The sequence below is a fragment of the Dicentrarchus labrax genome, unplaced genomic scaffold, assembly GCF_905237075.1.
Source record: "Dicentrarchus labrax unplaced genomic scaffold, dlabrax2021, whole genome shotgun sequence".
In the NCBI taxonomy this organism is placed as follows: Eukaryota; Metazoa; Chordata; class Actinopteri; family Moronidae; genus Dicentrarchus; species Dicentrarchus labrax.
Genome location: NW_026136721.1, coordinates 2,558,140 through 2,585,702, shown reverse-complemented (window position 1 = coordinate 2,585,702; position 27,563 = coordinate 2,558,140). Strand labels below are relative to the sequence as shown.

The 27,563-nt window shown below is 42.1% G+C and overlaps 2 protein-coding genes across 3 annotated transcripts; one reads left to right on the top strand and one right to left on the bottom strand.

Moving 5' to 3' along the window:
* Window positions 1–34: 34 nt before the first annotated feature.
* mrpl45 (mitochondrial ribosomal protein L45) lies at window positions 35–7,166 on the bottom strand. Of its 2 annotated transcripts, XM_051383729.1 has the most exons (9): window positions 6,895–7,166; window positions 6,420–6,482; window positions 5,756–5,948; window positions 5,125–5,242; window positions 4,860–4,958; window positions 4,636–4,684; window positions 4,385–4,534; window positions 3,948–4,121; window positions 35–528 (listed from the first exon to the last, which is right to left on the bottom strand). In XM_051383729.1, exons 2-9 carry the CDS (start codon window positions 6,480–6,482, stop codon window positions 430–432), a joined length of 945 nt encoding a protein of 314 aa, XP_051239689.1. In that variant the 5' UTR covers window positions 6,895–7,166; the 3' UTR covers window positions 35–429. The 2 variants fall into 2 exon arrangements, with proteins under 2 accessions (XP_051239689.1, XP_051239688.1); XM_051383728.1 differs by lacking the exon at window positions 6,895–7,166 and having other exon boundaries at window positions 6,420–6,811.
* An 86-nt stretch (window positions 7,167–7,252) lies between these two features.
* npepps (aminopeptidase puromycin sensitive) lies at window positions 7,253–27,467 on the top strand. Its single transcript, XM_051383727.1, has 23 exons — window positions 7,253–7,657; window positions 10,089–10,173; window positions 10,338–10,415; window positions 10,566–10,687; window positions 12,412–12,519; window positions 14,836–15,036; window positions 15,196–15,292; window positions 15,386–15,419; window positions 16,200–16,314; window positions 16,826–16,990; window positions 17,182–17,286; window positions 17,380–17,440; window positions 17,540–17,649; window positions 18,124–18,187; window positions 18,277–18,416; window positions 20,051–20,185; window positions 21,689–21,908; window positions 22,397–22,539; window positions 22,626–22,682; window positions 22,842–22,949; window positions 23,318–23,473; window positions 24,479–24,526; window positions 25,035–27,467. The coding sequence occupies exons 1-23, from the start codon at window positions 7,535–7,537 to the stop codon at window positions 25,179–25,181; spliced, it is 2,622 nt and encodes an 873-aa protein (XP_051239687.1). The 5' UTR covers window positions 7,253–7,534; the 3' UTR covers window positions 25,182–27,467.
* The last annotated feature ends 96 nt before the right edge of the window (window positions 27,468–27,563 follow it).

Here is a 27,563-nt window from a genome sequence, read left to right as displayed (position 1 = left end):
TGCAGCATATTCATCAGAGAAATAAACCATACAATTTGTGGAGATCTGTACATTTTATTTTTTTAATCACATGTACACATTAAGTTGGTCTTATGGAAACAAACATGAAAATGTGTGAGACTGAGTCATGGTGAAATTTGAAGTCATGTTAATATTTCAGACTGATTTGTGATAATTTGTTGCTGGGCAAGAAGCAGGTTTTTTTTGGCTGCAGTGACACAGTGGTTTATTCATCCTAAAACTCACCTGCTGCTTCCAATGCTTCAACAGCCAACAGCATTTAGAGATAAGAGGCTCCAAAGGAAGCCTGGTTTCCTGCCAAAGTGGACAAAATAACCAGCCACAGCCAAATTCTAAAGAGCATTTGGCCCATGACTGCAGATAATGTCTAACGGTGGTTTGATGAAAAGAGCAGCGCCACCCGGTGGCCTATTTGTTCCATTGGACTGGCTCCAGTTTGGGAACTGCATAGTTGAGGGCATCAAACTCTTGTCCCGGCCTCAACTTTGGACCAGGAATCATGACAGTCTGAAGGAGTAAGAAGAGCAGATGAGTGTAATTTGCAAGCAGTCAAATGTTAGTAAAATATATGGAAATTAACACACATCACATAACAAATATCTCAAGTGTCATCTATTCCATACTTCTGTTCCAAGGGGGATTAAACTTCAAGATAGGAAAACCAGTTGGGAAAGCTGCTGGAATACAACCTACTTCAATGACACCATCACTGGAAAAGATTCATCCTAGTGAGACTGAATTGTTCCCTTATTGTTTTATATCACAACAAATGGTTGCCCAGATTTATCTTAGAATTAAGAGGTAACCACTATTTACCTTTGCTGTTTTTAAACTAAATATTTGGCACAAAGTTTACTCAGGTTTACCACTGACTGCCCCCAAAACATGAGAGCAGCTGTAATTGTGTCAGAGCTGGTTCTCGTTTGTGTTTAATTTTGTGGACTGCAGCTGGTGTCCTGCTTTCATTTGTCAGCTCGCTTGACAGATTGTGATTGACAGGTGGCAGAGCCCAAAATAACCACAAAGAATTAGTCAAACCTCAGAGGTTCGCTGAAACTGATTTTAAGATATCTGTAGCATTATTATGCATGTAACGCATGTTTTTTTTTTAAGTATATTTTTTGGGGCTTTTATTGCCTTTATTATAGTGACAGCTGAAGATAGACAGGAAAGGGGGGGCAGAGAGAGGGGATGACACGCAGCAAAGGGCCGCAGGTCGGATTCGAACCCTGGGCCGCTGCAGCAAGGACCCAGCCTCGGTACATGGGTCGCCAGCTCTACCCACTGAGCTAACCGGGCGCCCCCAGAGGTTTTTTTATTTTTTTAAGAACATATTTGTTTGTTTTTAAAGTGAGGAACTATATAACCTAATTTCCCTTTATTTTTGAATAGTAAATGAAAGGACAATGAGAACAAAGACGGTGTCTCCAGCAGAGACTGTGTGGTGGCGTTTGTTGTTGTTTTTTTTGGACTTGTATCACAGAAGAGTAAGAAACACCTCCCAGGCAACATCACTGCTCCATCTGTCTGGTATATCTGAGACACGGCAGGGGCTGACTCACAGATTTAAGGTGATTATATTCTGCGTTTTGCAGTGATGCGTATAATGCAAGTCAACTTCTATTCCAGTCTTACGTTGTGAAGACCGGTGCAGACGCTGAACACAGATAATCATAATTGAACAGGGCTTTGTGCATCCTTTACTGTGTACCTTGTTATTGAGGAAACTAGAAGAAACTTTAGGTAGCAGATCACCAGCTCCTTTTAAATTCCTGCAGCTGTGATTCGTGTGACTGAGCCACAACACCAAATTAATGCATATCTGAAATATTTATATATGATGGATATGCGCTAGCTAATGAAACAGTTGCTGAGGAGAAATGCGATTTATTCCTGCGTTCACAGTGTGAACGACACAATCGGGTCAGCAGGAGTCCTCTCACTCAGTCCAGAGCTTAAAGCCATGAGGAAAACTCAGACTGATACTTGAATGCTCGAACCTTCTAACTGAGGTACATTAGCTCTGTATAGTTAAGGAGTCACCCAAACAACAACAATTGCTCACTTACCTCTAGTGGCATTTAATCTTAGAAATTGTTTAGGTTTAATTTGTCCTGGTTTTGAGATATCTGTGTCTGAGACTTCGGCCTCAACCCCACAAAAACAACAAAAGTTTTGTTTTCTGGAGCATCTTTCCAAAATCAATCAACACTGGCTTTACTCTGGATAGTCCACAGACCGTACTGTCAACACTTTTCACTGGAACTACTTTCTCCCATACAAACAGTCCATATGAAAGCTGTTGACAGTGTGTTCTGTGGATTATCCAGAGTAACTCGAACACTGTTTCTTGAAAGAGATGTTGCCGTTTTTAAAAGTAACCTATTCACCGATGAGAGCAGCAGGAATTAAATAATGAACAAATACACCATTTGCACACTGCAGGGCTCCAATGTCCACTTATTTAATGCACCAAAGAGCAAACAGTGGAGCCCTGCAGTGTGCGAGCTGTTTATTTCATTACTTGCTACGCCTGCTATTTGTATGCCGCATAATGAAATACCATTCAGCTTTATTAAATCAGGGTGATGGCAGAAATCTCAAAAAGGGAAATGTCTCCAGATCTGGGGGGGGTTCTGCATGCTCCCCTCACTTCTCCACTTATTTGATTTAGTCTGTATTCTTGTCAAAAAGTAACTCAACAATTATGATTGATGAACCTCAGCAAAAAGGTTTAGTCTCATATTTTGGTTTTTACCAACAATCTCAATTGAAGGTCCCTTAACAAGCGTCCAACCTCCAGCAGATGGAGTTGGCTCAGTTGTCATGGAGATGGATTTATTGACTCAGTAGCTGCTCTGATTTCATCCATAAAAAGTGTTATGTATGAAAGGCGAGTAAACGGACCTTGAGTTGGGATTGTTTTTACCAAATACTACTTGAATGAACTTTGATGCTTAAAACTATAAGGAGTTTTTAACTGGTTACGAAACAGTCTCAGTTTAATACTGCTGCCTCTATATGACCGACATTAACAAACAAATTCTGTTTCTATTGTGTGATATATATATATGAAGATGCTATTGAACTGAGGTGTCATGTTGTCTGTGGGGGTTGCACATACATTACAAACAACCATTATTTTAATGACAAATAATGCCTATTATTAATATTATTTACATTATGTTATTACTACTCTCTACTCTAGACTCTTTTCTTAATTTTAGATCAACACCGGTTAGTTTAAATTATAGAGTGTAACACACAAAATCTTTTATAATTTGATCACCGTGGTTTCCGTTTGGGCCAGTGAGTTAGATCCACCTAGCTAAGACTAATGCAGTCTAATACATCATCCTGCAATGAATCCTAACCTAATTGATCGATAAAAATATGGTGGACAAAAAACTGTGAACAAAAACTGGACAGCATAACCTTCATAAAGGTTAGTATTTATTACAGAGCTGTCGTAGGAGACTGCATTAGTGTTAACTACATGTGCCGACTAACTAGAGACTGAGTACATCCTCCTGGCACTTGTGGAGTTTTAACACCTCAGTATTAGACGATGAGGAGTCCAGACAGTTTATTAATGACAGCTGGCGCTGGAGCAACATTTGGACTGCAACCAAACCGCCTCTATTTTACAGGGAGAAGCAAAGGTTGTATTAAGAGGATGTATAAAAGCATATGTAACAGCATGGAAGGGGAAAATAACTGACTCAAAAAAATGATACTGGAAAGCTTGACACACTAAAAACCACCAACCTTATTCATGTGGTCATTAAAGTGAAGTATGAACTGGCCAGTTTATAAAGATTGCTTAATTTCCTCTTGACAGGAATTGTGACTTGGACCTCTGCCTTTTTCTTACTAAAGAGATATATATAAAAGCTGTTGTCAGCCGGTGCAGAGTAGAAGGTCACCTTTATAACTGGGTCTTTGGCAGGAGCCCAGGATGGGACTATTTTTCCGTGCAACCTCCATCGGCCGTACGGGTTGACGAGGTGTCGTTCTATGACAAGGTACTCCAAGACGTCCTTCGGCTGCTCCTCGCTGCCGAGCATCAGCCTCCCGAAGCGGTCGTAGATGGCCAGAGTCTGCAGCACAAACAGATGTGAAAGAAGGTTCATCCAGTCATCTGAATTGTAAATTGTAACCTTGGTTTTAATCCCGAGCACTAAACCCAGAACACTGATTACATTCAATATCAGTGGTTCCCAACCTTTGACCTCTTTTCTATCATTGAGTAAACTGACATTTATTTTATGGATATTTCATATTATATTCAAAACTTTGTTGTTAATACAGCACCAAGAAGAAGCTCTGCACACCGCTAGTTCATATAAACATATAGTCGTACCTGTTTGGAGTGCATGCGGACCGTCACCTGGCCGTACAGGTTGCCTTTGGAGACCATGTCGGGGCAGCGAGCGTGGACAACTTTGGGCGGCTCCAGGGACTCTACAAACCTCCAGCGGATCGTCTTGAACCGGTTCCCCCTCGTCATCTCCTGAAGACAGGGCAGAGGGGCGATGGGAGACGTAGAAACAATCAGTGGGGGATTTGATGAAACTGAAATAGTGATCAACAACATCTACAAGAAGAACTTACAGGATAACACCTTTCTGTCACCAGCGAGTGAAGTTTCTCCCTGTTGAACCTGCAAAAAAAAAAAAAAAAACCTCCCGGATGTCAGATGAGTTTCTCTCTACACATCACTTCTGTCTCACTTCTATAACAAATGTCTCACAGCAATATTCAGCATCCCACCCCGACTATGAGGCTGAGAAGAGCTGTGTCAGCTGGCTGAGTGAGGTGAGAGTTCATTTTCTTACTGTGAGAGGAAGTTGTGAGCCTCAATGAAGATTTCTTGAGCTCGCTCTGCAAAGTCCTTCGTTGTGAACTCAGAGTCGTGGTCCTTGATTTTGCGAATCCTGTTAGAAACATTAAAAAAACAACACAGCAGTTATATAAAAAGGTGTTAAGAAAGAGGTTCGCTCTTTCTCATCGGCACCAAACTCAATTCTGTCCTGCAAGATGTGTTTGACAAGAAGAACCTCAGAGCAGGAACAACACGAGGAGTCAGAGAAACAATCTTACGCTAGCTGCGAGGCGGCGCTCTGTCGTAACTGTTCAGTTCGTTGTTTCAGGCCTTCTTTAGACAGAGCGGAAAGACGAGCGTCGCCCTCTGGGGGGATGTAGGGGTCGAATATTCCCGCTGGTAAAGACAGCAGACAGGACTCAATCAATCAGTATGTGCCCTCCAACCAGGAGAGATATTAGAGAATAATAGTTTCAGTGTGTAACCGCCGTCTGACAGACGAGGTCTACCTCCACAGGTTTGGCGTTTATTATAAAGTCTCACTACTAATACAACACTTTCTTTATCCTAATGCACCAATTACCAAAACAATATGATTTCTGGAAGATCTTTTTCTATTAAACTCTTTTTTTTTTACCCATTTAACAAAAAAAAACATGAAGTTCTTGAATATTAAATCTTGTCTCGACGCAACAGGCCTTCTTCCAGACCACTGAATGATTTATATTTAGCAACAACTATACAAACTAAATGTGACAAAATGATTATTTAAATTAAAAAAACTTCAGATTAAAGAAAGAATACAAAAGGAATATCAACAACAACTTTACCAGAAGAGTCTCCACACCAGCAATCACTTCACGGCTGCCTGTCGAAAAAACCCCGACAACCCATACAACCCATTATTACCAGTGCAGGCGATGTTGATGGGCCTCTCGAGGTACTGCTGTCTGATGACAAGGCCTGCTGCCCGGGCCTGGGCGGCTGTGTCCTTCTCCTTCTGCCCCTTTGTCCCAACTGCTGGAGGGATCATGTACCGCTTCTTGGTCCGGACCGGCAGGAAGAGTGGGCCGGGATGTCTCACATCCAGAGAGGCTTCATTCTGAGAGGAGGAGGAGGAGGAGGAAGAGGAGGAGGCATAAGGGTTTTTATCATTAGATAATTATGATCATAAATAACAAACATTATCATTAGAGGTGTTTTTAATTGTTTTTTAACTGTAATTGATTTTCTTTTTAGTCATAAAGGTGATAATTCTACTTTATGTTTATTATCGAGGTCACAGTTTGTGTTATAATGTGTGTGTGTGTGTTTAAATATACACCACAAACATCTCCAGGATGAGCCAACAGGTAACTAATGAGACAGGTAACGTTACATTCAGTAACTTCATTACAATGTCGTCATATACCTGAGTAACCTACAGCTAACGTTAGCTCGGTTAGCTCCAGTAAGGACTCAAAGCAAGAACCAAACAAACGAGCTGCGTCTTCAAACCCATCAGCTGTCTGTTTATAATACAGTGTTATTAAATACCCCCCTCCAGTACCAGTACCAGTACCAGTACCAGTACCTTTAATCCGCTACATGTTGCTCGATGAAGAGCCACCAGCGTCCTCCTCATGGGCATCGCCATCTTGCCACCATTTGACAAGAATGGAGGAAGAAGACAAAAAAACAAAAAACAGCACTTCCGGTTTCCACTTTCAAAATAAAACCTTCACATTAAAATAAAAGAAGGCCTTCTCAGCATTGGGTTCACTTCTGTGAAGTTTAATGTAAAGTTAATTGTCTCAGTGTCAGGGAGAAAGAAAACTCATAAAGAAAGAGGTATTTTAATTGATTGTTAAATAAATATATACATAATACAGGAAATCACCTGATCATCAATCAATGGATTTGTATCATTAAAAAAAAGTTTCTTTAAAGAAAAACTGATTAAAATTGTAATCCTGCTAAATAATCCCCCCCCTTTTTTTTTAAATACAACAGTAATCTGATTACGTTTTTTTCTGTTTAGTTACCTTTTGTGTATCCTGATTACCTACCTCAGTTACATGTAATCCATTACTCCCCAAGCCTGGTTGCAATCTGAACGGTGTAATTGTTATGAAGCGCACACGTGACGAGCTAAGGTACTAACTACCTGTTAAAAAAAAAATATAGCGAGTAACGTAATCCAAAGTAACGCAATATTAAAGTAACGTAACGTGATTACCTTCCGTTACTTTTCGGATTACCTCAACCTGAATGAACATAAATGTCAATAAAAAAAGTTTTACTCTCACTAAATGTAATCTGATTACTTCTTTTATACATATAGAGATACATATTGTGTGTGTGTGTGTGTGTGTGTGTGTGAATGGAGCAGACCCACGTCGGGCACGTACGCCGCACTACGTGATGACGCGTTGCGTCTGTAGGTCGACGCCGCTTTAACCGGAGTTGTTTGGGCCGTGTACGGAGAGAGAGAGAGGACCGTAGCTGGCAGCGCTGAGCGGGTTTCAGTTGATGTTGGTGCTCCTGGGCCGCAGGGTTCCGCTGTCCTTCGTACACAGACTCACTACCCCGCTGTACATCCACACGGTCGAGGCCCGTCTTGGTCCGCACGGCGCCCGTTGAACCTCGGAGCGATCGCCAGAGTTACTCCCAGCACCGACTCCCGTCAGCGGACCGAACAGAGGAACCATGCCCGAGAGGAGGCCCTTCGTCCGGCTACCAACTGACGTGTACCCCGTCAACTACGGCTTGTGTCTGAAGCCCGACCTGATCGACTTCACCTTCGAGGGCAAGCTGGAGGCGCTGGTGGAGGTAACCGCCGCAGCGTGCCCCCCCGGCCCCCGGCCCCCGCCCCCCGGCGGAGGGATCTGTGTGTTGCATGGCGGAGGATCTTGTTATGTAATCTGACCAGCTAACAGTAGCTAGCTCGGTTTTTTTTGTGTTGCTGTGCTTCGCCTGGTAACGCCAACCGTTACCCCCCTCCCTCCCCCCCTCCCGTTACCGACTAACCGTTACCGACTAACCGTTACCGGTTCTCTGTGGCTAGCAGCGAGCTAACTGAAGCTAACTAGCCACAACAGACGGCGGCAGACTTGCACTCTCATGTTAGCTTAGCCTCATTAGCCTGCTGACGGCTCGGCTCGGTTCGACTCGGCTCGACTCGGTTCGGTGTGCTTCCGAGAGCAGCAGCGTTGACCTCTCGTTACAGCACATGCATCGACCATCAGTCACCTTCGGGGTTTGATCGGTTATCGATCACAGGAGGTGTTCACTGGCCAGCTAGCGGCTAGCTAACGCACTCTGGTGTTTGCTAAATCATGGCAGCATGATGTGTCCCCCCCCCCCCCCCCCTCACCCTCTGTCCCCCCTCCTCACCCTCTGTCCCCCTCACACACTCACAGATAATAACTTCACTTAAGTTGTTATAACATTTATATCTTCACTTATGTCCGGGGGGGGAACAGGTGTAAACATTGCTAAAGAAAGTGTAGAATATGTCCTGTTTACCTCCTCCTGGGATTATCTTTAACCCCGACTGGAGGTTTCAGGTTGTTGACATCTGCTTTAATGTGTGAAATGTTCCTTTTTTATAATCCTGAATGTTTCTCACTGTAGTGCAACCTCACCTGTTAAAACAGTGACCGTGTGTTTCTTCTTCCTCCCCTGTGCTTGTTGAAGATCCGTCTCTGCTTTCTATCTCTTGACAGAGAATAAATAATAATACGTTAAAGTTAAAGCTGTTGACTTAAATGTTAACAGGTTAGTGAATCAGTTTGGGTTCCTTACTATATAACCGACACATGGCAAAAACAAAAAACATGACCGCTCACTTAGTTTTAGTTTGAGAGATGGAGTTGTTGGTGCATGCGGTGTGCAGACGCCTGTCAGCTGAGTGTACCTGTGCCTGGTTGTAAACACTCACTCGCCCCTTTGTCAGAGCAATAAAGACAGACGGCATCAGTATGCATACATTTGCAAGTATTAATTCGTTGTTTTATGTAACAGCTTTTCACTAATGCGGTAAAACAGCGTTCACTATCGAGAACAGATTTAAAGAATATGTAGAAAATAATAAGATAACACAACCTCATAGCTCGTACAGCCCAAAATCTAAAGATATACAGTTTATATTAAATAAGGACAAGCAGTAAAAGATCATATTTCAAAAGCTGGTCTTGTTCCTTTTTTGTTTATTACTTAAAACAACAAAACAGAAAAACTTTTGATTACTTAAAATCTGTTATCTATGTGTTCCAGCCCTAAATCATTTAAAGTTGGCACCGGATGCGTTTCAGACATTAAGGCTTATTTATTTCTGATATATTGCTTCTCTTATCAGAACCACAACTCTTATCTATTGCCACCAGTGCTGAAACGCCCCCTTGTACAAGCAACATATATTGGATATGAAGAATTATTATGCTGAAAGAATCATTAAAGAAAGACACATTGAGCCATATTAGGACAAACTGTATTATATAGACATTTAAACCTGTTTTGAATATATTCAAACATTCTGCCCACGTGTTTGCAGACAGTAGTTGCAAAGTCTTTTTAAGTTGTTTGTTTTTAATGCTAGAAGAAGTTAAAATTTCCCCACAGTTTGGTTTAGTAGCATCCTGTTAACCTGTGGTCTGTACAAAGCCTTTTGGGTAAAATACAATAGAAAGGAAGCAACTTAAGCAACGTGGCACTTTGCCATTTGCCTGGCATGTTTCATAATTACTGCCTCTCTGCCGCTGCGTCAGCCCTTAAGTGTCTCAAACAACAGCGGCGTCCAACCAGCAGCGCCACAAACCGTGAATGTCACTATTTCTGCCCTCTTTGAAGACTTGCATGGCATCCACGTGTGCCACTGTGTTTCGCCCTCAATAAGTTAAGCAGTCACATCCACCGTCAGAGGCTTCACAGTCTGTCTTCCTTTTGCTGTTTGCATCACTTTTTCTTATACCACTGGTTATTCTCTCTGTGACCAGTTTTGCCCTCCAGCCTCTGTTTGGCTCAGTAAGTAGATTCATTCTTGTCTGAGCTTTCTGACCCAGGTTCAGGTTGGATTTAACACCAGACTTTTCATTTGCAAACAAAACTCTGGCTTCTTTACATACTCGTTGTCTGTTCCAGGTGATGGTTCCAGCTGGAGAGTATTTAAACTTTATATTTCCCAAACAAATCTGCATTTTTAAATTATGGCACAGCAGAGATTATCAGTATAAGTTATGCTGTTTTATGTCAATGTTTACAGGTTACACAAGCCACAAATCAGATTGTGATGAACTGTGCTGACATCGACATCATCACAGCGTCCTTTGTGCCAGAGGGAGGAGAAGGTGAGGGTCAGACTTTGTCAGCTTTTCCCCCCTCCATCTTCTTTTCCTTATTAATGACACTGTCATAAATAAACATCTAGTTTGTAGGTATCACAATGTTTGCATTACACCTATATAGGAAAAGGAAATGCTCTGGAATTCATCCCCTGTTTTATTCTCTTTAGAAATTAATGCTACAGGATTCAACTATCAAAATGAGGATGAGAAAGTCACCCTGTCATTTCCTAGCGCTCTACAGAAAGGTAAGAAGGGACTTGGCTCTGCTGTTGTTTGTCCCTGCTTCTTAAACATTATTCCATCATCACTGCTGTTGAAGAATAACAGATCCCCCCCCCCCCCTTTTGGTCGTGGCTGAATGAACAGTGCAACTCTCTTTGTACACTCCTCCCCAGGCTCCGGCGCGTTGAAGATAGACTTTGTCGGGGAGCTGAACGACAAAATGAAAGGATTCTACAGAAGTAAATATACAACTTCTGCCGGAGAGATCCGCTACGCTGCTGTCACACAGTTTGAGGTAAACTGATGGCCTCAAGGGAAACTGGGATGTTTTCTTTTGGGGAAAGTTGAGTCTGTTGCTTAACCAGCTATTTGCCTGTGTTGCGACACACAGGAGGGTGTGATGGTCATGTGACTCTTGTTGGTAATCCAGAATTATCCTAAAGATGAGGCAATATCTCTGATTTCATTCTGTTTTTATGTATGTTTGTTGTGTGTTGGTGTGTTTCTGGGACGGTCGGACACTGACTGGGGGGGGCTGAACCTCTGTTACTTGCAGGATATACACCTGCTGTGTACGTGCACAGGTTTCCTACCACAGTGTGACACTGGAAGATACATTTATTACAGAGAGGGTCTACCATCTGGGAGTTTTGGTTTAGTTTTTAGTATTGTTGTTAAAGCGTTATAGTTCAAGTGTCTACAGACATTTGCAGCCACGACAACTCCGTTTTCGGTTCACATTGTGTTTGTGGAGAAAGCAACATGTGGAAATGTCTGTTTTTGGCAGAATTAAACACCTGTCAAATCAAGTTGCAGCATCTCATTGATGCAAAAATCCTAAAATCCAGTGTTACCATTAAGCAGTGCTGCTGGTAGTGGCCTAAAGACAGATCTCTGCTTGAGACAAAACAGTAAGTAGGTAGTGTTGTCTGACCATGTCTAAAGGCAAAAGTCTTTATAGCTGCTTCAAATGACTACACTTGAAGGCAAGGCGAATTGCCTGCTGTCATAGAGACACGATAATTGTTCAGATGTGGATAATGGTAATCACAGTCTCTCCTCAAAGACATTCATAATGTTACTCTTGAATGTGCACAAAAAAATGACAGGAGTAGTAATGCAAAGAATGAAAAAGAGAGCATGAGAGAGAGAGAGAAGGTCAAGCCCAACCTACTTTTAATACTTTCATAATTACACGCCTGTCAGTTGCTGGGTGAATTTGGTTTTGGGGAAAGGAAAATGGTCTGAAAATTTCCCTCTGAGTAATTTTATTCAGAGTAACTTCCCCACAAGAAGTTCTGTTCGGTCTGCAGCTCACATTGTGCGTTTCAGCGCAGTTCAAGCATTGGTGCAGATTGTGTAAGCTCGGAAGAAGTAAAGTGAAGCTGTAAAGATTTGGTTGGCTAGGTTAGGCTGGTTAGTCGATAAAATCGTCGGCTCCGGGCAATTTATTTAAAGGAAATGCAGCAAATTCCACAGCTAAATTTGATGCTTTGAAAAACAGTTATCCTGGCACAGATGAAAATGCTCGACTGTAGCGCCGCCTGCTCCTGTAACAAAGGAAAGGAGTCTGGGGCTTCCTCACACAGCAAATTCTCAGTCTGTGTCACTTTGACTTCTGAATGGGAAAATAAAAGTGAAGATACTACAAGTCTTTGTTTCCATAAATCTGTTTGGGTTGCCAGCCAAATCATTTCTCCCCAAGAGTTTATAAACGAGGTGGTTACTGTTGTTTATCTGAGTCTCTCTCACTGAATTGTCATGTCTTTATCATTTTTGTTTTCACAGTTTCTTCCTATTTTTTTGTAGGGTTTTCTTTCTGTATAGTTGCATCCAGTATGCAACAGCCTCCTCTGTCAGTCTACTCACAGATAAAAATCAAATGTGCCTAGACAAGTGAAATACGATCGCCGGGGACATAGACTCGTTTAAGATGCATTTCAAGATAAGTCCACCTCAGTCTGGACTCATCTGGATTGAACACACAGGGTCTGAGTTTGTGTCCTTTCTCTCTTTCAGGCCACGGACGCTCGCAGAGCCTTCCCCTGTTGGGATGAGCCAGCTATCAAAGCCACCTTTGACATCGCTCTGATAGTTCCCAAGGACCGAGTAGCCTTGTCAAATATGGTACGTGTCATATGTTCCCTCCTCCTTCTGAAACCTCCAGACCCATAGACTGCCTGAGTCACTGTGTGTGTGTGTCTGTGTGTGTCTCCTCCTTTCTCTTCCCTCTCTTTTCTCTTTGTCGCTTACATAACAAAGGCCAGACAGTCACTGCCTATTCTACCTCTGGCTAATGTTATTAGATGTCACTACTGTACACGTACAACAAGATTTGTCATTGAAAGAAAAATACAATTGTCCCAAATTGAAGTTCTCTCCTGTTTCATTCTACATAATGAATATTTGTTTCAGTAACACGCATAAATTCATTGACTCACGCTGCTCTGCCACCTGATAGTTGTTCGCTGCAATTTGAATAAAGTTTTAGTTCTATGTTGGCCATAGTCAGTTTTCATTATTCTTTTAGTCATTCATCACTGCAAAATAATCACAAACCCACTGCAGGGACAACTCAAAAGAACTATTTACATATAATCTATAGGAAAACCTTTTAATCCAGAGACAGCGAGACAAGCTCATAACTTCCCCACACTACTGAAGAGGAGAGGGAGAGGCCCCTGGAGGTGGTTGTAGAAGAGCTGTGCAGCATGCATGAGAATAAATGACAAAATAATATATTTGATGCTCTGAACAAGTCTATATTTGTCGTTAGTCACTTTTAAGTCACTATAATAGACCCAATTTCAGGGTTATTGTCAACGGGGGATCCTTATTTTTGAGGTCTTGTGTTTCTTATACAGACAGATTTCCAGTGATTTTCAACTGAAGGCGTTTGCAGCTAAATTGCATCAGAAAACATCATCTGGCTTAGATTATTTCTAACAACACCCCTCCAGGCTAACACAGTTCATCTGGGTGGTGACGATGAAGCTAAATTTGGGTCTTTCCGATGACTAAATATGAATGACATGAATGCAGTCTGTCTGTCTTTAGTAGTGTGTGTTTTTATGTCCCATCCTGTTGCGTCAGCTGTTGACAAAATTTGATTACGATAGACAAATGACCAAATAATCTTATAAACAAATAGAATAAACCGTAGATAATAATATGAAATAGAATAGACAAATGAGGATAATTAGAGACAAATTGCAGACAATCATGGCTAAAGTAAAGAAGATTGGATTAGTTCAGTCAGCAGGAGTAAGCTCTGCACAGACTGATGCCAGTCCAGCTCTTGACCTTTTGTGTCCACATACCCACTGAAATTTATTTTCTCATCCAGTCCACTGTGACCTTTTTAAAGTCCAGTGCAACACAATACTGCATTTAGCTCGAACGTGTATGCGTACAGACTCAGTAGCTACTTTGTGGTAACATGAGGGGTTTACACACTAATGCAAAGTGGTGAAAAGTACCGACTAATACTAAGATAACTGTTGGTCAGACTGTCGGCGTTGAAAGTAAAGGATGAGTCTGATATTTTGGTCAACAGATCCCACCAAAACCAACTGAATGTGTCAACTAACAGGTATTGTGTATTAAAGCCTGACATATCTTCTTCCTTTGTGCCGTACAGCTCCATTGTTCAGTTCAGTGAGCCACACGGTTGCACTGGCTGACATGTTCCTTCACACACACACGTTGTAGTTTGTTTTACCGTCCTGCTGCCCCACATGTGGATTAATCCGCAGTTTGAAAATAGTCCCCAACAAAAGCACTATTTCCTCCTCTTCAAGTGTCTGTTTTAGGACATAATGGAGCCTTTTTAAAATAAGTAAACAAATTTTAACTTTTAAAGATTTACATTTTTAAATGGGAACCAATGTGCATCAAACAGGAAGTCAGTAATGAGAGACGGACTAACACATTGTTGGTGTTTTCATGGGATCCTTTAATTGATGATCCCAGATTCCTAATGAACCTGCTGATGTTTGTTCTAGCGTCAGCAAAGTGCCAAACAAACACTTATATTTACTGAGAAGATTCATGCTCTGCAGAGGAATCGTCGTCATATCGCCTTTTCTCTCTCATCACCCTCAAGACAAATTGACATTTTCAACCCCGCTGCCAGTAAAGCTCTTGAAATGGTAAACTCGTCTGTACATTGTTTGTTCTCCCAGACGCCGCACTGGTGGTGTGTAATAATAAATATCTCAGCCTTTACCAGCTGCTGGTGGGGCTTTACACTCTCTTTGTGTTACACAAAGTCACTGTTTGCCCCCCAAAGGAACCAAATATAAGGCTGTGGTATCAGAAGCTTTTACACTTGAGCAATTATCTGCTTGAGAAAGATATATTTTAGCAAAATGTCCCAAAATTGCTGAACTCACTGTTGCTGTCAGTGATCTGTTTCCATATGAAATCTTTTCCCTCTTCCAGAATGTCATTGATCGAAAGCCATATCCGGAGGATGAAAACCTTGTGGAAGTGAAGTTTGCCACCACACCCATCATGTCAACATACCTTGTAGCTTTTGTCATCGGTGAATACGACTATGTGGAGAGCCAATCGTCAGATGGTATAACGGTACGCGTCTACACACCTGTCGGGAAGGCAGAACAAGGGAAATTTGCACTGGAGGTGAGAATGAAACATTTCCAGACAGCAACGCAGCTCTTAAAGAATACTTCTGTCTGCCTGATCCTTTTGTGTCTCTTTCAGTCTTCCTGAACACTTTGTCCTGAACACTTTGACAAAATATAAAAAGGTTGTTACATATAATTTCTTTCTCTTTTGCAGGTTGCGACTAAGACCTTACCTTTCTACAAAGACTACTTCAGTGTTCCTTATCCTTTGCCTAAAATTGATCTCATAGCGATCGCTGATTTTGCTGCTGGTGAGTAGTTGTCAGTTTCACATTCAGTAGTTTGGAGACATTTCCAATGAAAATGTTGTAAAAGTGAAACGTGTTCTGCTTCCTTCCATTCAGGTGCCATGGAAAACTGGGGCCTTGTTACCTACAGGTAAGCTTTGGTTTGCTCTTGAACTTAAAAACATCATGGTATTTTTACTTAAAGGTCCAGTATGTAATATTTAGGAGGATGTATTGGCAGAAATGTAATATAATATTCATATACAGACACAGTGAGTCGCCTTCTGTGGAGGCCGGTGTGTTTCAGACAAACAAACCAAACACTGGCTGTAGATGGAGCCACCGTAGCTTCTCCCTTGTGAGTGGAAAGGAAGGAGATGCCACTAAATCCTAAATACTGGACATTTAAAGCCTCTAAAACTTTCCTTTTGTGGGCAAAAGTGGTGTTTCTACCTACTTGTTTCATTGATTTCAAAGGGAATCTGACCAAATCCTCTCTGGTTGCAGGCATTAAGATGGACTATATTGAAAAAACAATGAAAATAATTCACAGATTTAATGGATGAGGAAAAGAATAGTTTGTTGCAGCCCTAAACTAGTTGTGCATCTTCAAGGCTCATAGAGGGAAACCGCAGCTTTCTTCCTTTCTTTCTGGAAGGTTGTGTTATTTTGGTTGACAGCTCTGATGGCTTTTTAATTGCTTTGTGGTTAGTTAGACGTGCTGCCGCCTGTTAGGTGTTCAGATGGCATGTGATTAGCATACGGCAGCAGGCTCCATTCATCCACCGTCTACAGGTACCTGCATGCAGGCTTTCTTAATAAACAGCCCAGCAGCTGTTGTGGCCTCTGGATGGTTGATGAAGGAAAAACCTGCTGGTGTCGACCTTCAGCTCGTCTCTGTGTTAACCTCCAGTTTCTGTGGTTTTTCCAGGGAGACAGCACTGCTAATCGACCCCAAGAACTCCTGCTCGTCTTCCAGGCAGTGGGTGGCGCTGGTGGTCGGACACGAACTCGCCCACCAGTGGTTTGGAAACTTGGTCACCATGGTAACCAGCCATAACCGCTATTTCTTGCCTTTTTTTTTTTTTTTTTTTTTTTATAAATGGACAGTTTGTGAGGAGATTTGAAAATGATGATAATCATAACAATAATGTGTCAACGAGTTATAAAAGTAATGGAAAGTAAACTGTTAATGTCTGTACATTGTAATCTGAGCTAAAGGCAGCATTTAATATCTCCAAAGTACAGACAATGTAGTACACAAATGTGATAATGTAGTACACAAAAAAGGCCAATGAACTCCCAGAGAAGTCGAAAAGTCGAGGCACACTGTTTTGTTAAAATAGAAAAGTTTAAAAGCTTTTTTTTGGACATTGTTTTGCGTACCGGTACATCAGGATCATAAGTTTTGTGTCCCATTGTTGTCAGATTTTAGCAGTTAATCGTATCTTTCAGAAAACGACTGTCAGTCAGAGTCAGTGTTAATGTTGTATTTGTAGTTTTTGGAAGGGAACGACGCAACCATCTTAGTGCGTGTCTGTGTTTGTGTATGTACAGGAATGGTGGACCCATCTGTGGCTTAATGAAGGATTTGCATCCTGGATCGAGTATCTGTGTGTGGACCACTGCTTCCCAGAGTACGACATCTGGACCCAGTTTGTCTCAGCTGACTACACCCGTGCCCTGGACCTGGATGCACTGGACAGCAGCCATCCCATAGAGGTGAGCTGTGGAAGGATTCACGTTCTAAAACTAAAAGCAGCTGGCTCATGTAGGACAGATTATTTAGGATTTAATCTTTTTATTTATTTATTTAATGATTTATTGAGACGGGCTAGTATATAAGTTAAAACCATGAAAGTTGCCGTCTGACTCTTAACGTGTGACGTCCGGCTGTGCGTTCTGTGCTCCAGGTGAACGTCGGCCATCCATCAGAGGTAGATGAAATCTTTGACGCCATTTCCTACAGCAAAGGAGCATCTGTGATCCGCATGTTGCACAACTACATAGGAGACGAGGTTGGTTGTCTAACAGAGTTTCTCACAATGTAGCGCAGTTTCCATTTTAGTATTTTTTATCGTTAAGTTTAACCTCTTGCTCTTTCTTTGTAGGACTTTAGGAAAGGAATGAACGCCTATCTTTTGAAGTTCCAACATAAAAATGCTTCGACGGGTAAGAACATGCAGGAAATATTTCCCCCCGAGATGAAACCGCTGTGTAAAATTGATTTCATGGATTCCTAATTGTCTGACTCACGGCTGTCTTCCACAGAGGATCTATGGGACTGTCTGGAACAGGCCAGTGGAAAACCCATCGCAGCAGTGATGGGCTCGTGGACCAAGCAGATGGGCTTCCCAATAATAGTAGTGGACCAGGAACAGGTGAGCTTCACTGGTGCTTAATCAGATTTGATCAAGTGTTTATGCCCCAGATCGGAGTTGATTAATACGGAGTCAGGATCTGAAACTTCTATTTTCCTAGATAATACACTGCACCCTTAACGTAACGTTATTAAAGTCAATCTAAAGTATATGCTTGACAGTTAAAGTCCAGTGTTTGTTGTGTGCAGCCTTTCCCCAGAGTCACCTGAATGAACTGTGTGCTGTTGAATGTTTGTTATTGTCGTCTGTACATCTTTTGTGTGAACTGCATTAATAAATTACTCTTGTTAGCTTTTTGCTTGCGAGGCTTTTGTTGCACTCGCAGTCGTGTGGTGAATGTGGTTGTTTTTTTGGGCTCTCCACCGTTGTCTACCTCCCAGACACACCTGTGTCACAGTTAATATAGGAACATCACCAACATAAGTACCCTGCGTTGTTGCCTCTCTCACACACTGACCATGATGTTATTTATAGCAAGGTGACGACCGCATCCTCAAGCTGTGTCAGAAGAAGTTCTGTGCCAGTGGACCACATAATGGTGAGTGTTTATGTACATGTACTGTTTTCTATGTAAACCAACACCCAGCCACAGCTTCTCATTGGCTCCCTGACTTGTCTGTCGGACAGGTGAGGATTGCCCCAACTGGATGGTCCCCATTAGTATTTGTACCGGCGAGGACCCCAAATGCACCAAGCTCAAGGTTCTGCTGGACAGACCCGAGACGACCATCACCCTGAGCGGCGTCAGTCCTGACCAGTGGGTCAAGGTGAGTTTCAGTTTACCTTTTTACTTGATAATGTTTGTTTTACATCCTCAGCTGTAATCACCAGCCATCAGTGATATTTATTTATATTTTGTTGTTTAGTTTTAAAGGGACAAATATGTAGCATAGATAGTCCTTTTAAAATATGCAAAACTCAACAAAGCACACACTAAACAATAAGTATGTACGTTTAAATAACAGAACTCTGCCAGAAAAACAGACCGAACAGGACACAATAAATCTAAACCTATAAATCCCTATAAAACAGGTTGCAACAGATCATTTGTGACTGCATGACTGATCCCTCTTCAAAAACTGTTTCAGTTTGAGTTAAAATGATCCCAGTCAGGATCCAGAGTCCAATACCTAAACTCAGGGTCCTGATCCGATACCTGGCATACAGTGTGATAAATAAAGTAGTTTTACGTACCTAGGATCTTTGTGGCACTAAAACTTTAGTTTGTATCCCGCTGGGATGGAATAAATGTAACAGTGGAAACTGTATTTAATGTGGATTACTCACTGCTGGCGATACCCGTTCTTAGTAAGCATGAAATCCTCTGTTTAACTAGTGAAAACTGAGTTTGTACGTAGAAGTGTGTTTTGAATAATTTCTGCAGAGCTTGAAGAGCTTCTGCAGGGCAAGGAAAGTTCATTTGTATACCACATTTTCACAACAAGGCAATTCAAAGTGCTTTACATGAAACATAAAGGGCATCAAGATAAAATGTAAAAGCAAGATATTTACATGGAATATTCATGTTATCTTTTATTTCTTGCTTTTAATGATACAACATCTTTGCAGCCTGTGGCCATGTTAGTGACAAAGGTCGTACATGTACAAGTAAGACTTCAAGCTAAAATAGTCAAAAACTTCTTTCATTCAAATGCGAATGAACAGCATAGTTCAAAGTCTTCAGTCTTCAGCTGAAGTAATGAGTCAAGAAAAGATGCCTCAGACTGTCCTGTTATTAAAAGTTCAAACCAAGTTCACAGAACGAGGTTCCTGGTCGTCAGTTGGGAGGAAGAGCGGTGGAGGATGTGGTAATCACAGACTCACCCGCACTTCCTCTAACACCAGCCAGTTTGTACAGGTGTTCACCTGGTCTACTAATGACGGGACAGTTTAGTAAGTTACATTATGTCATCTTTTGTTCTGGTAATTTGGGAGTAGACAAGAATTTACTTGTTTGTCGTCTCATGGGTGTAACTTGTTAATTAGCGTAGCCGTTGATGATGTTTCTGTCTGAACAGTGTAAACAAAGGATTGAAAATGGATCGTGCTTCATACTGATCTATAAATAATGCCTCGGATCCCCACTTCTCCAATCCTGGAACGACTCGTTCACGTTCCTGGTACCAACAACATTATGAGGCAGACTTAATTTTAAATACTGAGGTTTCCTTCCCTCTAATGTTTGTTCAGATAAGTCAGAATTACCAGTGTTTTGGGGGAATTTTTCCACCACAACAAGCCCATTGTTGACTAAAACCTCAAGCATTAGCATTAGGATGATGCCGTTTCACTCTGCTTTAAGCCCTGCTGGATAAAAGCTCTCCGTCTGAGAGGAGGAAATGGCAAAACTAAATTTTTTCCCCCCCACAGTCTGACCCAGTTGTGTCCCTGCTGTTTACAGATCAACCCCGGCACTGTGGGCTTCTACCGCATCCAGTACAGCTCTTCCATGCTGGAGAGTCTGCTGCCGGGCGTCCGGGACCTCAGCCTGCAGCCTGTGGACCGACTCGGCCTGCAGAACGACCTCTTCTCACTGGTGAAACTCACACACACATACACATACAGCGCCCCACTGTAGGGAAATGAAACAATAACTATAATTCCTTCGAAAGGCTAATTGTTTGTCAGTATGCAAAGGAAACCCACTCCCTTCAAACATAAATAAATACATGGATTAAAGTAAACTTAAGTTGCTGATGTTAGAAAAAAGATGAACTTTAATGATTTGGCATTAACTAATCCAAACAAAGTCCACCAAAACAGAACTCCATTAAAATAAGCCTGTTATATACTGTTTATATTGGCCAATATTTTGGCCAATATAAAGTATCTTTAGGGTAACATTTCTTCCCACAGTTAAGTGCTTTAGGAAAGGTAAGACTTTACCTAGTGTGGCAACTCTATTCTGATGATAAATGTAAAAACTGATGAGACACAGTGACTGACTCTTTGTTCATCAGCTGCTATTGTGAGTCAGTACGGTGAAGAAGTTTTGTGTTTTATGTAACGCCTCCATCTATTCTGTTTCTTTTTATGCAATGTCTGTTTAAGATGAAAGGATCAAACTCCAGTTAACCAGAAATGGTCAGGGTAGAGGATCAGATAACATCTCATCATAAATCTTTCTTTGTTTAATTCCAGATGATCTGATGTTTTTAAATGAAAACCTCAGGGTTGATTTATGGTCACCACATTAAGCTGAAACTTTCTAGGTTTCGTTACAGTTTCTGTCCTCACGTGGATGTTTACTGAGCGGTTTGTCGTCATTTCATCAGTGTGTTAATACTCAGATATCAGGTGGGGAAAAAAAGCTTCATCGCCACAGAAAACGTCTTGTAACACTGACCTCGACCACGAAACAAACAATTACGACATTACATGATGTGTCAGACAGTTTGGAAATCCAGAACAAGTTTCAAATTGTCGGAAATCCGTCAGAATTGAAATGCCTCTGAGCTTTATCAGTTCCTTTTATCGATGTCTGACAGTTGCTCATTGCGACGTCAAACTTGTGTTTCTACACTGCTGCAAACGTAAAGCAAGAGTCACGGCGGGAAGGAAGCGTGACTTCATTTCACACCATCGAAATGCTGAAACCTCTTTAAATTCCACGTATTCGACGAGTGCCGCTGCTTTCCAACCGGTGTCATGATGACAGTTTGTTTTCTTTGTACAAATATGAGAGATGGAAATCCAGAACCGGTTCTGGTTGAGAACCGCTTCCAAAGTAAACAGCTTTTTTCTACTGCTTATAAACTGTGTTCAGACTCCGAGATAAAAAACAAACGCATTTACACTAAGAAACCTGTCAAATGATATAGACGGCGACATACAGTCACTTCACTCGTATCAAAATCCCCAAAAAGTCCCCAAATCTGATGAATAAATGATTAAACATTTTTCTTATTTTAGAACAAATCACATTGTGTGTTTAGTTGGTCACTGAATGTTTACAGCTGGTGTTCATCCAAAGGGCAGCTTTATGTTAGACTCAGAATGAGGAAACTTTTTGCTGACGCTAACTGTTTTGTGGCTTCAGTCTCGTGCCGGGATGATCAGCACGGTGGAGGTGCTGAAGCTGATGGAGGCGTTTGTCAACGAGCCCAACTACACAGTGTGGAGCGACCTCAGCTGCAACCTGGGAGTGTTGTCCTCGCTGCTGTCCCACACCGACTTCCACGAGGAGATCCAGGAGTTCATCCGGGACCTGTTCACCCCCATCGGCCTGGAGCTCGCCTGGGACAGCAAACCGGGGGAAGGTGAGGAGGAGGAGGAGGAGCTCACGTATTTGTGACTATAGACTTATGCTGCTGACGGTGTCTACACACACACACACACACACACACACACCTGCTGTAGATGCCGGCTGCAATCGAGAGAGACCTCTTGTGGACATTTGGAGTACTGCTTATACTGTTACTATCATTGTGGTTATTTCTTTGATTATTCAGAACAGTTTGAACCAATTATATATTTTATTACACTTATGTTCCTTCAGATAACCTTTACTGTCTATTAATCTCTTAGACACGCCTGATACATGCCTTTACTGCTGTGTAAAGGCATATCTACATTTCACAAAATGTATCATCCACTATATCATCATACATTACTATACAGTAGCACTTAGTGAAAGATGTCTGAGCGAGGTGTCCGACTCCTGAGAGACCTGAATGTCCTCCTTGAAGATCACAGCGCTGTGGCGAAGGAAAGCCGGTAACTTGAGCGTGATGGTTTTGTGGTGCAGGTCACCTGGACGCCCTGTTGAGAGGACTGGTACTGGGGAAACTGGGTAAGGCGGGACACAAACCCACACTGGAGGAGGCCCGGCGGAGATTCAGGGACCACGTGGATGGAAAGCAGGTCCTGCCTGCAGACCTCCGGAGCCCGGTGAGCAAAATAAAACCGCCCGTGAAGTGTTTTGTCACTAACTGCACTGAGGCATCGTGTTTTAACTGTGTACGTGTTGTTTTCAGGTGTATTTAACAGTGCTGAAGCATGGAGACAGTGCCACATTGGACACGATGCTGAAGGTAAGACTGACGCTACCCTGAAGATCATTACACTAACAAATGATTGACCATTATCATCCTAAAACAAGTAAATATGTCACGTGTTTTCTTTCACCCATACTCTGATGATCTCTTTCCTTCTGTCTTCCTAATATATCTGTTTGTCACTCGGCCCTTTAGCTCCACAAACTAGCAGACATGCAGGAGGAGAAGAACCGCATCGAGCGAGTTCTGGGCGCCATCTCTGCCCCCGACCTCATCCAGAAAGTCCTCAACTTCGCCCTCTCGGTACACACGTCCACGTTTTTAATGCACGTTGCCAAAATGCTGGTTTTGTTTCTCCTGGTGTCAGGAGGAACTGAAAGAAGTGTCATTTGCTGTAGCGTTCTATTTTTAACAAGCATGCTTATGATCATGTGTTTGTGGAGGAAAATCAGACCCAGTTTCTGTTTCCCAGTTGATTTTATTTTGTGCCTAATGATTAAAAGTAGGAAGGTTTAACTGCAAAAGAACAGAAAGTCTTGAAATAGTCAGGAAGGAGTTTCAGAGCTTTCAGAGGGATTTCCCACCAGCCAGTGAGATGCCGATCTATCTGCTACGAGCTGCACCTGAACAAACCTCGCAGCTAACCTGTCTCTGGTTCTTCTCTCCGACAGGAAGAGGTTCGTCCCCAGGACACAGTTTCAGTAATCGGGGGCGTGGCAGGAAGCAGTAAACAAGGCCGGAAAGCTGCCTGGAAGTTTGTCAAGGACAACTGGGAGGAGCTTTACAACCGCTACCAGGGCGGCTTCCTCATATCACGGCTTATCAAGGTAAAACAACGCTCAGTGTAAAGCACCGGGGTTGTCTAGTAGCTGACGAGTAAAATATAATATGTAACAGAATGTACTTACACATAAAAAGATTATAAGGAAAGATACTAAAATATCCTTATACAGTTTCTGCTACAAGGTTACATCCACATTTAAAGATCAGCTCCACTCAATAATGTTTGTTTTTCTTATGTTTATGTCCCCTAAAATGTGAGACCTTTACTGACCTGTATCTGTGCAAAGTTTATCAGTAGAGAGGTGTTTTCACATTCCTCTCCTGAAGGGGGAGATCAAACACTAAAATCTGTGATTCAAACGTACCCCGGGCAAACTAGATTTGGTACATAAGAAATCTCTGTACGGCGAGTGAGAGTTGGCACTAACATAGTGAAAGTTTTGACCACAATCATGTTGCAGTGTGTTTTTTGGATGTAAATCAGCCCCTGGAGCTTCCTTCTACTATTTACTACATAATAATGTGACAACGTGAACATCAGATATTACATGTTTCACTAATGTCTAACGTCTTGATGCGCACTGCAGTGGTCAAGGATTTTATTTACTTAAACTTTTTATGTGTTAAACTAAATATTAAATTATAGAAGAGTATTTTTAAATACTTTAAAACATGTCTGGAGCTGAAATGTGTGCAGAAATTATATGGAAATGAGCTGCAACACTGGAATATCCCACAAGGTGGAGCTCCAACACAAGGAATATACACTATAGTCTCAGTAGTTTCACAGAAATAGATCTATCTATCTATCGTCTCGCTGCTTCAGAGGTAGAAACAGACTAACCTCACCTGGAATAGTGTCACATGATGAAGCTTGGGCTGCTGGGAAAAGGAGTTCTTAAACGATAACAGGGAGTCAGATTCATTTATTTCCCACCACCTCCGAAGCAGATAGCCACACATTTACTCTGCTTGGTGTATAAACAGGAACGTTAATCATTTGTTTGTCTTTGCTTTTGTTTGCTCACAGTTGTTTCTTGTCTTTGCAGCTAACAGTTGATGGATTTGCTATTGACAAAATGGCTGCTGAAGTGAAGGTGAGAGCTTCACAGAGCTTCTCGTTTGTATTCCTGCAGTTTAATTTGTTTTGTTTTTTTGAAGTGAGGAAGTTGTTTCTTAATTTTGGTTAATTGAATAGTTTGCTAATTCACAAATATAAATTATTCCATCTTGTTTTTCCTTGAAATGGTTCAATTCAAGATGTAATTCAGCTCAATCTGGTTGGTAAAGAACAAGAACTGTCACGAATATTTTCACCACTAGGGGGCAGAATGACCTCAGGACGAACCCTCAGTAATACAGTCTGTTACAGTCCTGATACACTGTCTGCATATAAAATATAAAGTTATTTATCCAGGAAATAGACCAACAATCACACTTCCTCCTCAGAGGCAGGTTTCAGATATTCTCTCTACTTTTTAGCTCCTTTTTGTTTTGAGTTTGCACAAATGTTTCAGAGCAACTTATCGTGGGTATGAGGACAAAGTGGCGAGTGATCGACACCCATTGTTAAACTGGTCCGTCTGTGTGTTTCTGTCCCTGCAGAGTTTCTTTGAGAGTCACCCGGCGCCGGCGGCTGAGCGTACGGTGCAGCAGTGCTGTGAGAACATCCTCCTCAACGCCGCCTGGCTGAAGCGCGACGCAGACGACATCCACCAGTATCTACTGCAGCGCAAAGCGCCCCCCGTCTGAGCCGCCGCCCCCTCCCCCCTGCCGCCGCCTCCCCCCCCATCCCTCCAGCGCGGACCTCCCAGCATCATAGCTGCCTCGCCCCCCCCCACCCACCTCCTCAATACAGACCAGAGCGGGAGACCAGAGCGTACTTACAGCAGGCTTCATTTCTCTAAAGAGACTGTATAAAACAAGAAGGCAAAGCCAAGAATTTAACAAAGTGTTGGAAACACAGAGACTCTTTCTACGTTAACAAAGCAAATCCATTTTAGTCAGACCAGGAATGTAGTTTTACCCCCATTCTGTCCACGAGCAGACGACACGACGGTAGAAAACCCCCCCGGTGCTCGGCGAAGTCACAGAAACACCACGTCCCTCCAAACGATCGCTAACCCTGCTAACGCACTCTGCATCACCTGCCCCGTATGCACACCCTCATCCATCTCTGCGTCGTAGCTGAGAAAACTGTGAATCCCCCCCCCACCCCACCCCTCCTCCTCCCTCCCTCTCCTTCCTCCTCCCTTTTTTTTCCCCTCCTCCCGCTGCCTCCCATTTTGAATGCATGAAGTGTGATTTTCTGCATTTGCTGCTTTGTTTACTTCTGTTTGTTTTCTGTACAAACAAATTATTTGTTGTTTTGACTCACTCCCCCCTCCGAACCCTCTCTCAGTTAAAAGTTCACCTCCACCTCCTCCTCCTCCTCCTTCTCTTTCGGGCGTTGTGATTGGGTGAAAGCAGAAGGCACCTGGGCAGAATGGGGTTAATAACGGTAGTGTGTGTTGTAGTTTCCAACAGCACTGATTCTCCATTGCTAATAAACGGTTAGGACGAGGCGAGCAGCGCTAGCATGGTACTACATTGTAAACTGTATAATGCAAGCATTTCTTTTTTGTTTTTGTTTTTTTTTTTTTTGCGGACGATGTTCCTTTTTTAAAAGAATTAAATGGAAAAGTTCACGGTTACCTGTTTCCTCCCCTCTTCTCCCCCAAAAACCCCCTCGAGCTCTGTCCAGTCAGAGTTTGTATAGTTTGAATCATCAACAACCATATTTAAACTCCCCCTTCCTCCTCCTCCTCCTCCCAACCCTCCTCCCCCTCCTCCCCCCCGGTTCTTTCTCTGCTGCCCTTAATGAAATGAAGATATTGGCGTTGTTTTATAAGACATCAGATGCAGTGATTTATTTAAATGTTGAGATAATCTTATATTCTGAGGAGAGAGAGACAAGAGGGGAAAAAAAAAAAAAAAAAGATCACAACACTACTTTTTTCGGGGCCTTTTCTTTCTGATCAGGAAACGCCTGTCGATAGGGTTGAGAGTCCGGCGAGGCCCCGAGTCCCCCCCCGGACGGCGTGGACGCGACCGATCGACTTCGACTCCGCTGTCAAACTTGGAAAGCCTTAAACTGGTCGACTGGTTTGCAGTAAAATATTTAACACTGAAGTGGTGATTTTAATAGGTTGACTTCCACATAACGTCAAATGTATCTAATGTGACAGAATATGCAGACTTGTTGAACGAGTATATCTATATAGAATTTACAATTTGATGTGGTTTTTGAAAACATACCGATCAAGTCATCCAACCTGTTGTCGAGACTCTTCCCTCCTCCCCTGACCTCCGACCCCCCCGGAACATTTGTTGTTGTTTTGGTTTTTTTTTTTTTTTTTTTTTCCAGTTTGTTTCTTTTGTTTCTTTTTTTTTTTTTTTTTTTTGTTTGTTTAAAACTACAGTTGGTGTTCATTAAAGTGAAAAAGGAATATAAAAACAAACAAACAAATGATGTGAAATTAGTACAAGTTGATTTTAATGAGTGAGGTGTGAGTGTGCATGCCTGGAAACAGATTTGTAATTTATTTTGTATTATCTCACCAAGAGCAGGCGGAGGAGGAGATGATCTTATTGGATTACAAAACGGTTAAAGCGGCACTGAAACTGATGAATAATGTGTGTGTGTGTGTGTATATAACAGCTGAATTACACCTAATGAGAATAAAATTGGTTACAGATTGATATAGACGATCACACAGAGAAAAATTCCAATGTCTTCACGTTTTGGTTTCATAAAGTGTCTGTAGAAAACTTTCAGGCAGCGTTCGGCTTAGAGTTTGTTGTTCAGAGACGTTTGATGTTTTCTTGTCATTTTTGTTTTCTTTATTTTTTTCTAATGAATCTGAATTTAGTTCAACATGTGGGATGTCTTTGTGCTTCTGACTCTTTGAGAAGAGGAAAATCTCTCGTGGCAGGAGAGCTTCAGCGATGCCAAGGCAAACGTAAATATGCAGTCCAATAAAGTAACACTTGATGATACGTTTTCTGTCGCTACACGACGTTTCTCAGGTTACTGATCTTAATCGCCTAAAACTAGTCTCTTGATAAGCTCCGAGGCTTACGATTCTGATTGAT

Excerpts from the sequence above, each read along its gene's own strand:
- mrpl45 (XM_051383729.1), bottom strand. The coding sequence starts at position 6,482 with ATGGCGATGCCCATGAGGAGGACGCTGGTGGCTCTTCATCGAGCAACA. Across the intron at positions 4,122-4,384 it reads TCCGCATGCACTCCAAACAG|ACTCTGGCCATCTACGACCG; the intron begins GTACGACTATAT and ends TTTGTGCTGCAG. Across the intron at positions 529-3,947 it reads CCAAAGACCCAGTTATAAAG|ACTGTCATGATTCCTGGTCC; the intron begins GTGACCTTCTAC and ends TTACTCCTTCAG.
- npepps (XM_051383727.1), top strand. The coding sequence starts at position 7,535 with ATGCCCGAGAGGAGGCCCTTCGTCCGGCTACCAACTGACGTGTACCCC. Across the intron at positions 10,688-12,411 it reads CTGCTGTCACACAGTTTGAG|GCCACGGACGCTCGCAGAGC; the intron begins GTAAACTGATGG and ends TCTCTCTTTCAG. Across the intron at positions 15,420-16,199 it reads TGGGGCCTTGTTACCTACAG|GGAGACAGCACTGCTAATCG; the intron begins GTAAGCTTTGGT and ends TGGTTTTTCCAG.